The sequence below is a fragment of the Mus caroli genome, chromosome 6 (genome assembly GCF_900094665.2).
Source record: "Mus caroli chromosome 6, CAROLI_EIJ_v1.1, whole genome shotgun sequence".
NCBI classification, from domain to species: Eukaryota; Metazoa; Chordata; class Mammalia; order Rodentia; family Muridae; genus Mus; species Mus caroli.
Genome location: NC_034575.1, coordinates 116,060,259 through 116,071,176, shown reverse-complemented (window position 1 = coordinate 116,071,176; position 10,918 = coordinate 116,060,259). Strand labels below are relative to the sequence as shown.

Genomic DNA, 10,918 nt, shown 5'->3' with positions numbered 1-10,918 from the left:
ACCATGAACAGTGAAACCACTTTAGATCATCAGGTCCTTTAGGCTACACTGAATCATGAATTACACAGTGCCCACAGTAGTGACGGTGACACACTGTACCTCACATTCTGTCCCTTCGAATACACACATTCATCATTTGCAACTCTGACATATGGGCTTGGCCCTCTAATTGTGACTATCTCCTGAAAGCTAGAGATGTGTCCAGAGAATAGGGACTCAGAGCAAGGGGTACCTGGGCCACTGTTGGCTGGCCACTTATCTCCAACAGGCTGGACAGCACTGTGACTCACTGTGTGTCTCTTGAAGTGGTTCTCCTCTGAGGCAGGAGGTGTGGCAGGCGTGGCATTCCTTGGCAGAGTTGGCCCGAGAACCTGTTCCAACTTAGGTCATCGTGTGGAAGGGAGAAAATGGGCAACAACTCTGCTTGCCAGTGGCTCCGTGCTGCGCTTTCCAGCATAAACACTGCGGCTCGTCCTTTGCCCTCCCTTTCCTTTTGATCTCAGGAGTACATCCTGCAAACAGACGGCCCATGGACCAGCCTAGCTTTGGGAGCAGATTGTCATGTGAGGTGGGAACACACAGTGGAGATGTTTTTCTGACCTTACAGCTGCCACACCTCCCCACCCCGCCCTCCTCCCAGTACAGCAGTCTGTACAGGAAGCTGAGAATCTCCTGGAAAGTACCAGAGAGGCCCGGGGTAATGTGTGCTTGTTTCTCAAATGGCTGAGAAGCNTCTCTGNGAACCGTGGACCGACCCACGAAGAAGGGGTACAGGCAGGATGAAGGATGAGCTTGCAGTTAATCTGTAGAGCCTCTTGGCTGGCATTTCTTGGTAGTTTTTAGAACTGTTAGATGTGAGTGAAGGGCTTAAGGCATTGATGGAGCGTGGCCACAGGAGGCTTTAGTGGGGATGTGCTTTGCTGCAGTGTGACCTGGTGTGCATACGCCATATGATATCCCATAGGGGCCATCTACCTTTTCCATGTGCTTACGATCAGGCCCATTTTGGGGTGGCCATCTTTCCTGATAAAGCCCTTGACCCTTGACCCTTGACATTACAGAGCATTACACCAAGGTTTCCCCAGTTCTTCAGTTACCTAGGCCACCTTCGTTTGAGGCTCTGGTCCAAGATGAAAAACAAGAGACCTGATAAATCACCCTGAACACAGAGTTAGGTGCCATGGAGGGTGGTCAAGGAAGGNGCCTCTTGAAGGATGCTTTGCACATATGTAAATGTTCCTCATCTCTGCCAGGAACAGTCTCCATCCAGGCCCTGTTTCAATCATGTTCTTTCTGTTTGTGTCTGTTGGTGTAAAAGCGACGGGAAAAGGAGCGCTCTCGGACCTGCCCCAAAAAAGTGATTACTCTCTCTCCTCCCCCTACTCCACCTTCCTGCCGGGCGCGCAGTGGCCAGCAGGTGACCCTCTGCATGTTCTATGTCCTGTCTGTCCTACCACCTACACTACGAATGTAGGGACCAGCTCAGTAGCCACTCTTTTCAGGGATAAGTTTTTAAAAGATGACTTGTAGCAAAAAAAAAAAAAAAAAACAACCTTCATTGTTACAAGCAAACAGTTCCTGTCGGGACCCCAGATGAGGGCCCTGTGCATTCAAATCCTGCATATTCTGGCCTAGCCCCTATCATGGGAGGACAGCCGTAGACCAAAGCATAAACTATATTCATCTCAGATCCAACATCCGTAAGGTCCAAGAGGCACACATTTTTGTAGGACCTCACTTACAGTAGCCCTGTTTGTTTTGCTGCCTGATGCACTATGGTTAAGATGTGCACAAGAGAGCTTCGTGTGGCCTCCCTGCATGGGGTTGGCTCCTCCTGATACTGACAGCCTGCTCTCTGGCTTATAGTTTCTTCTAACCAACCCAGCCACCCATTCACGCTCCAAGCAGATGGTTAAAGCATTTGAAAGCCACCAGATACTTGTGGCTGTTGACCGCACAATCTCACATTCAGGGTGGACACACCTATACCGTGGGCACACAGAATGGCTTGCTGACCTTTGAGCTGAAACCCTATAAAATACATTTTAAAAAGCCACTTCTGAGNGCAGGATCTGTGACAGGATATTTTCATAANGAAGGTAGCCTACCTCAAAAGTAACCACTAATGACGCATCTGGTTTTCCAGGCCTTCCTCCTCTGGAAGCCCCTGGCCTAAGAACTGAGCCGTGCTGGCCGCTGTGACTGCCCAGTGCCTCCTCTTAATAAGGGCTCACAACCGGGCAGTGGTGGCGCACACCTTTAATCCCAGCACTTGGGAGGCAGAGTCAGGCGGATTTCTGAGTTTGAGGCCAGCCTGGTCTACACAGAGAAACCCTGTCTCAAAAACAAATAAAAAGGGCTCACAGTTTGAGCATTTGTTNTACCCCTCAGTCACTCAGTCAGTCCCCATAGTAACTGTGGGGCAGGTCCCACCACCATCTCCACTTTGCACTCTGAGGCGTAAGGTGGAGAGGCCAAGGAGTTATGCAAGAGGACAGGTGAGCAATGTCCCGGAACTGAGCGGGAGCCAGAGGCTGGTGCTGGGCTCATGCTGCCTGTGGCAGTGTGGCATCGGCACTGGATGAGGCCAGACCCCAGACACTAGCATCCACTTCCCAAGGATGGACATCTCAAGTTACCTTGAGTGGACAGTGTGGTCCTCCTGTCCCCACAGTTGCCACCTCAGCTCACTGAGGCAGCCTTGTGCCTGTCCTAAGATTTCCCATGATCCTCTGTATTAACTGAGAGTGCCACCAGTCTCTACGTACCTCTCCCCTCAGTAACCTGAGCCCCNCTCCCCTGTTCCTATCAAGGCCTGCTCCCCACTCCAGAGTCTCCTCTGTGCTCTGTAAAGGTCCTTTGCTCATCCGGTTTCCTCTCCCCACCTTTCTTGCTGTGGAAAGCTTCCCTGCCAACCCTCCTCCCCTGAGCCTTTCACTGCACGCCTCCAATCTTATACCACTGTGCGAAACACACATCATTCCACCTTTGTACTAACCACAGTGCTTGGTCTGTGTAGGNAGCCTCATTAGAGGCAGTTGGGCAGAAAATTGTCGCAGATCATGGAATTTGGTACTGGTGGGATTGTGGACAGCTGGTTAGGGAAGTCTTGGGCTGGGGAATATATATAAACGTGAACCCTGAATTCTTGCCTAAATCTCCCACTGTTACCGAGTTNGTCCCAAGAGAGTCGGGATGGAGCTTAAGTTTTTATCTTGTTGCCAACAGATGTACAGGACTCTTCCTGCCGACAGCCGTGGCAAGCAGAATCCCCACCTCAAGAGGGTAAAAGCATGAGCCTGTGGCATGGGGTGCTGAGAGCCCACCTTTGGGGCACGCTGTGTGGTGGGGCAGAGGGAAGGGAGCGTGGAGAAGAGCCCCTTCTCCTAGCTTTCTGCACACTTGTCACCCAGCCAAGATCCAGAACTCTTTGCTAACAGCGTTGTCCCGCACGGTAGCATTCACGGCAGTGTCCATCTGCAAAGCATTCAGACTGGATGCTAACCCTGGTGCTTTCATTGTTGCAGTGGGCCGTAGAGACTTCCCATTTGTGTTCCTCAATTCCATGCCAAGACCTTATCACCTCNTCCCCTAGGGTAGCCAAAGGGCATTGGTCATCGGGGAGAAGTGGAAGAGCAGAGCCTTGGGACAGACAGGCAGTGGATGTGACAGCCTCAGCTCCTGAAATAGAAGTACTAAGGAGAGCTGAGGCTCTCGGGGGGGGGGGGGGGGGGGGGGAAGAAGTCAGATAGGAAGATCAGGAAAAGCAGCCCGAAGCAGGATAGGTGCATAATGAAAAGCTATAGCTGATCTTTTCTAAAAAACGCAGGGATGTCTAAAATGAACTATCGTTCCTTTTTTTTTTCATTCAATGAATGTGGTGATGAAGCCCCTAGCCTACTTATTTTGTGAGGCTTTTTGCATTGATCCTGTCCTTCGGGATCTGCACTGAGCTGATGTCTCGCAAGTTCTGGTGATTTCATGGCCGCCTCCCTCCTGCCTTTGCTCTTTGAGACCCGCACTGAGGACCAGGCAGCAAGCAGGGACACATCTCGGGACCACCAAGAAATAGGCAGCAGCACCATCTTCTCTTCCCTTGAAGGAAACTACCAGCAGGATGGGGTTAAGAGGGGAGGCTGGCCTCTNTCCCTCCCTGTCGCCCGCTCTGCTTTACTGCCTCCTGGTGGGAAGTCAGTGTCCACAGCCTCTTCCTTCTTCCCAGGTCCTCCCATAGTCCTGTCATAAGCTGGAGAACAGGGTAGTGTCCTGTGTCCTGAAGCTTGCATACTTAATAAGGTGTTGATGGTTTTTAATAAGCAACATCTGAAAAGGGAGTGAGGAAGTTCGTTGAGTGAAAGGAAGCTTGGCAGGAAACTGAGGTCCGGGACACCGGTGCCCAGCGGGAAGAGTAGGTCCCCAGCAGGCACAGGATGTGCCTAAACAACACTGTCATGGGGGGACTTTTGTTTTTCCCAGATGTTGGTNTGTATCATCCTTAGTGTGGGGCTCAGGCTAGATACCGGGGGCACCACTTCTTTTCTTTTCCAGGACTTCTCCCTGACTCCATAGCCCTGCCCATGCACACCCTCACTCTCTGTAGCTCTCCTTCACTCAGTCCCCGCACGCACTGTGACTGCTCCACATTCCAGGTGGTCAATCGTCTCTATACTACACTCAGGACCCAGAAGCTGTCAGACACTTGGGGCAGAGGATAGGGAAGGCTCAGATACCTGCCACACTGCCGTGACACTGAAATGTCAACTAAAGAGATNCAGTGGCTCTCCTTGGAGCTTGGGCAGCACCCTTATCCCTCCCACCTTGTAAAGANTGTATCCGGCATGTGGCGGGAAAACTTAAGGATGTCTGTTACCTCATTCCCCTCTAGATCAGAGGTGCTGGCTGTGGGAGCCAGCACTGAGGAAGATCCTGCCCACTATTGCTGCACCNGCTGAGGCCAGTGTCAGGAAGACCAGGGGCATTTAGATCTAGTCCCTGGACTGTGCCCTCCGTTTATCTGGCTCCTCTGCAAGCAGAACACCCATCCTGAACACCTAGTGCAGATGGAGCTTCCAAGCGCTCTAGCATTAGGAGGTGGAGAAGGCCTTGGGCACTGTCCACAGGACAAGGGCATGCCCTGAACCCTGGCAGAGGACAGTGAGGGTCCCAACCCCGCCCTTCACTCTGTCAGGAGAGAACTAGCATGACTGGAGATGTCTCTGCCAAGGGAAAATCCCTGCGCAGGTCAGTGAGGGCTCTGTGAGAAGCTGGTGTTACCCACCTAGGGTGAACCCAGTAGGAACACCAAGCCAAGGTGCCCCAAGGCTTCACAGGTGCTCCCAGCTCCTGAGATGTGCTCCAGAGCTAGCATTGGGTGAACGCAGGAAGCAGATGGGAGCTCTAGATGAAGCTCACTCGCTTCTGGAAATCGGAAGGCCTGCTTCTCTATTTGCCATGTACATTCTACAGCTGAACAGAAAAGCCGTCTGAAACTCGGATTTCCTATCATGACTTCTAACATGTACTGTGCTCTTTTTCTCTGCCTTGTATTTTATAGCCAGAGCCTGAGCCTTCACGTCGATTTTTTGTTGACCAGTGGGAGCTCTCCCTTAGCCTCCGCTCCTCCACCCGCCCTGCCTCTCCCTCCTCTGACTCCCTCCGACAGGTAGCATGGCCTGGACTGGACAAAACCATGTTCTGCAGCCTCTGCTCGCTCCACTTTCTACAGGTGTCACTCACCTAAGGGAGCCTAGGTCTCTGCCTTTGCCTGGCTCCTCAGAAGCTCTGTGTGTGTGAGAGAGCTGCCACAGACACCTATGTTAAAGAGGCTGCTTGCTGCCTTTGAGTGTTTCACACGTCACAGCCTGTCAGAGCGAACCCGCTGTTAAGCTGTGCCCGATACTGATAGCATTTTCCAATCTTTGACTGAAGACTGCGTTTTCTTAATCACGTGCGTGCTACAGAATTTGAACCATGCCGTCACTAACTCTCCTAGTAAAATAGTGAGCACACAGCACTCCTGGTGTTTCTTGTAATCCTGTGTGGAATGAACCCTGCTTTATCTCAGGTGGCTCCGATCCAGTTCCGAGGAGTTTGTTAGGGATCGGAGAGTCNGCTGCCTTTGCCTCTGCTTCGTATTCTTAGGCAGTGTGTATATGTGTAGAAGCACTCGCATGCGTGTGGCGTGCAGTGGGGTGAGCCCAGCAATTCCTACACTTTGACCCTTCTGGGAGTGGGAAGAAGAAAGCCAGCTGCTTCTCATGCCAGAAACAAACAGAACTTGAGTCCATCTCTCTTGGGGTGGGGGGTGGGGTGCTTGTCCAAGTTGCTACATCACAAGAACTGAATGACAAATGCCCCTGCACATGCAGTCCCAGGCCATGGCTCCTGAGATAGTCCCTGGTTATGAGAGAAGGGTCCTGGTGCACACAGTGGGGCAAGGGCTGCCGTGTGCTGGGCACTTTGTCATCTGCTCCACAGAGTGAAGAAAAGGTGACTTTCGGATTCTGTGAGGGCATCTCTCACAGGAGAGCTTGGGTCTCATTTCTGCTCTCCTCTTCCCTGTGCCTGCCTGTCCCAGGCGTATGCTTCTCAAAGGCCCTGTTACTAATGGACATGATATGTGGGGTTAATGGCAGGTGAGGCCAGCCAATCCTAGGGCATCTCTTTAGTTGAGCTGGAAAATGGTATTGATTNCTCAGTTCCCAGCCAGGCCTTAGCTGAGCCTAGAGAGACGTGTTCTCAAGGGTGAGCGTTCCCAGACTTACAGAGTTGGCCCTACAAAACCTGGGCATGCTGCAGTTTGGACCAGCTGCCTATTTACACGTGGTGTTACAGGTTTGTCCCTTGAAGCCACTTACTAGGGGTTGATGTCATCTCTGGGATAACTGTGCCTGCTGTAATTCTGCATCCGAATTAGTGACAACCTCTCCCACTTGGCTGAGAGCCTCCCTAACTTCCTACCGTGAGAGGTGTCTCCACTCAGAGTCCTGCCTATCACGTCTCTAAACAACTGCCCACNGACTTGACTGTAGTCCCAGGACAGGATCCAAGCTAGGCCACAGGGTGTCAGACCCCTGTGAGCAGGGCGGCTTACCATGCAGACATGGGCTCTCTCCTGTTTGTTTCTTCAGCGTTTCCAAAAGGGAGATTGCANTAGTTTGATGCATTGGGGAAGAGGATTAGACTGTCTCACTGTATAGTCCAGGCTAGCCTTGAGCTCATGGCAATCCTCCTGCCACAGCCCTCTGAGTGCTAAGATTACAAATGTATGCCATTACACTCNGCTTTGGATTTTGACTTCTTTTGTTGTCCATCTCTAAAAACAATTCTTCCANGGCCAGAAACCTTCTGATGTCCTGGGGCAAAATGGGCAGCTTCGTTCAGGTGTAGTTTGTGATTTGGTGCCCACCTAGTNTGGGAGAGATCCAGCCTCCACAACCACCACCTACCCCCTCCCTGCCGCCGCCTGATGTGCGCGGGGCGGGGTGGGGGGGCACATGGGACATCAATATCTGCAAGAAGCAAGAATCTGCCTGGTTTTGTTCTTAGCCTGAGGTGGTCAGCTTATTCACAGCGCACCCTGGACCCTCTCCTAGCTCTTGACCCTGTGGCCACCTGCCTGGAGTTGACCCTCAGACTCTCTGAGCACCCAGGATGCAGACCTCTCCTCCTCTTCCATGTTTGTTTCCATTCTNTCTTCTACCTCCCTATCCCCAGAACTGGACTCTCAGAAAAACATGAAGGACCAAGTTCTTCCCTGTGGAAGATCGGCTCCACTGCTGCTGCTCATGTGTGTGCTGACCACCACCGGCGTGGAGCCTGGCACAGTGTGGCGTGCGCTCACCGCCCAGTTTCTGCTTGTGGGCACTGTGTTGGCATGGTTTGCAGTTGCACTGCGTATTCATTTTACACCCCTCAAAGATTATTTTTCCTGTCGGTCATCTCCTTAATTTACTTTTTTTTTCTTCTCATTTCCCTTCATCTTGACCATTGTGTAATCTCCAACCAATAGAAGTATATAAAGATGTACACAGGCGGAGTGAGCTCATTGGCTGAGCAGATAGCCAATCAGCTTCAAAGGAAAGAGCAACCCAAAGCCCTTCTAGACAAGAAGGAACTGGTAAGAGATATTCCAGGGGCACTGTCTCTAGTCATGGCATTATGGCGAGCAACCCTCACCTGCTCCGAGGCTCTTACTGATTTCTGTAGCCACCTGGATTGCCACCTGGTAGCTTTCTCGAGTTGGTCTCAATTTTGATGATTGAATTTCTAGAACTGTGGTAGATATTTAGGATGTTCTGTGGAAAAGCACTTTCCTCTTTAAAGATGATCCATCCTCTATTCAGAGGATGCGCACACATGAGCACTAAGTGTATGTAGATTCTACCCCCACCCCCTCCAAACAAAACGCCAGCAGAATAGTTGGTGTGACTGTTACGAAGTTCTGAAAGCTTGGATCTTTTCTCAGGAGCATCTCGCGGTTGTTGAGTATCACGGGTTTAGACCCGGGTTTGTACTGAGGGTCCTCAGGAGGAGATTGTGAAGCGAGGCTACTCTCAGAGCTGTTCTCGGGAAAGCCACACAGAGCGTTTGTTGTCATTTAAAACCTGTGGTCTGCGTCCATGTGACCAGAGTCCTCCTCACCCACAGAGGGCTTGTGTGGCCACAGAGTCTGATATGCTCCTCTACCCAACCCCCCACAGGGCTCCATAAAGAAAGAGTTCCCGCAGAACTTGGGGGGCAGCGACACATGCTATTTCTGCCAAAAGCGGGTCTACGTGATGGAGAGGCTGAGCGCCGAGGGCAAGTTCTTCCATCGTAGCTGCTTCAAGTGTGAGTACTGCGCCACCACACTGCGACTGTCAGCCTACGCCTACGACATCGAGGATGGTGAGTCTCTGCCCATTGGTCACATCAGCAGCCACATGTGCCACNCCCTTCTCCTTCCGAGCCAGGGACCTTTGGGCCTTGCCCCGTCCCTCTTTTCATTTTCTTTATACTAAACTTTCTCAGCTGTAGCTTTCCCCCCCTTTTTTTTTTAATTCTGAGACTTAAAAAAATATTTTTCTAGTCATCAGACTTTCTTACCTCACATAAGACCTTGGAGGCTAAAAGAGTTCAAGGGTTCCTAGAACTCTTCGATGGATGATAGCAAGCTAAATAGATCCCAGGCTTCTGCCCTGTGGAGGGGATTGAATTGCCCAAGCTTTGTAACCTTTGTCCAACATCAGCATCTCGTAGCCAGGTGGCCCAGGTCTTCTGCTTTAAATGTGGAAAGACCTTGGTTAGAAGGTAGAGAAGTGTGCCAACAAATAACTGTCAGCTCGTCACCCAAANGCAGTTATGGCTCCTGCAGCCATCCCTACATGATGCTGAGGAATTCATGGGATGGGCGGCTGGGCAGGGGTTGAATTTGTTTAAAAGTAATAGAGAGGCTTTGGTGAGCAGGAGCGGAAACTAAATCCTCCCCCGGGTGGGGGTGGGTGTGTGTGTGTGACACCGAGCCCACATCTCTGTGGGTTACAGTATGTTGACTGTTACAGGGACCNACCACAAAGCATGGCAGAGGGAGTTGTATGATTAAGTCACTTCAGTCAGTCTGACCCTCCTAAGAGTGGGACTCAGGCAGCCATGGCTGTCACAGAGGAAAGGCGGGAACTAAGCAGTGGGCTCCTGGCATTGCAGGACATGGTCCTTTTCCTGCAGTAGCAAATCCACTGCTCAGCCAAGGGCTGAAAGAGTTGCTCATGCGAGGAACGTCCTCGGTTAGTACCAGGATGTTGGTTCCATTCTTACTCTCTGGACAGCATCTTTGACTCCAAGNAGAGGGGTTGGCAGGTGGGCCCCCTACCTCTTAGAACTGTCCCTGATACTTCAGTGATCTTGGTTAGCCTTTTATCTTGAAGTGTGCCTGGAAAGAATTCCCTCAGAGTCTAGCCAATTTGTCCATATTCATAGTTTTGCCCATAAAGGTATACACACAAGCTCACCTCTCGTTCTCTTGAGAGTAGAGATGAAGTGTAAGTCTGCCTCTAGAGGTAATCACCTTCATAAAAACCAATGTTGTTCAGGCTCACGGTTTGGAGGTGTTAGTCTATGGCCCACTGGACATCTGCTGTCTGGCCATGACAGGGCAGCATGTGGTAGGACTGTACAGCCGAGGGAAGTGCTCACCTCATTACCAGGAAGCCACAGAGGGAAAGGGGACCAAAGTCCTACAGGCCTGGTCAAGGTGCACCCCAACAACCTAGCTTCTCCCAACAGCTGAAGGCATGGCCTTTTTGTTTTAGCCACATGGTGGGAACGATACACACGGTTCACCTGAGGCAAAGCACGCTGATCTTACTTCCATCTCTAAGACACCACTGGTGCCGTAGGATCTTGCTTGAGACGTCCCCTACCCAGAATACACTGCCCTAGTCATGCTGGAACGGGCTTCCTTGACCTTCCTGTCTCCACATGTCCCCTCCTCAGAGTTCTCTCCAAACCTCTGGACATCAGCCAGCTACCATGTTCCAGTTGCCCTACCTGCTACGGTCATGCCCATGTGCCTTCTGTACCATCCATCTCAAGTGTTCGTCTGCCTCGAGGGAGGCCCAGCATTCATGTCACCAGTGTTATTCAATGACACCAACAGTTGAATAAATGCCAGACACCTGTGTCATTCCTCCTTGTCCTTTAGTGTGATTGTCAAAGATCGCTCAATTTAAGCTGGGTGGTGGTAGAGCACACCTTTAATTCCAGCACCTGGGAGGTAGAGGCAGATGAATCTCTGAGTTTGAGGCCAGCCTGGTCTANGGAGTGAGTTTGAGGCTAGCTAGATAATCTCCAATCCGTCACTTTACTGAGTCCTCTATAAATTGTGATTAATCCACAGTGTCAGCCTGCTGCTTGTGGACGTTGTACATCGTGGTGCGNA

General features: G+C 51.3%; 1 protein-coding gene across 1 annotated transcript in view; it reads left to right on the top strand.

Moving 5' to 3' along the window:
• Mical3 (microtubule associated monooxygenase, calponin and LIM domain containing 3) overlaps positions 1 to 10,918 on the top strand; it is a 143,693-nt gene that overhangs the window by 62,123 nt on the left and 70,652 nt on the right. Inside the window, exons 17-22 of the mRNA XM_029478254.1 lie at positions 1,319 to 1,417; positions 3,229 to 3,285; positions 5,555 to 5,662; positions 8,012 to 8,119; positions 8,703 to 8,889; positions 10,474 to 10,637. Coding sequence (XP_029334114.1) covers positions 1,319 to 1,417; positions 3,229 to 3,285; positions 5,555 to 5,662; positions 8,012 to 8,119; positions 8,703 to 8,889; positions 10,474 to 10,637 — 723 coding nt within the window. The remainder of the gene's footprint in view (positions 1 to 1,318; positions 1,418 to 3,228; positions 3,286 to 5,554; positions 5,663 to 8,011; positions 8,120 to 8,702; positions 8,890 to 10,473; positions 10,638 to 10,918) is intronic.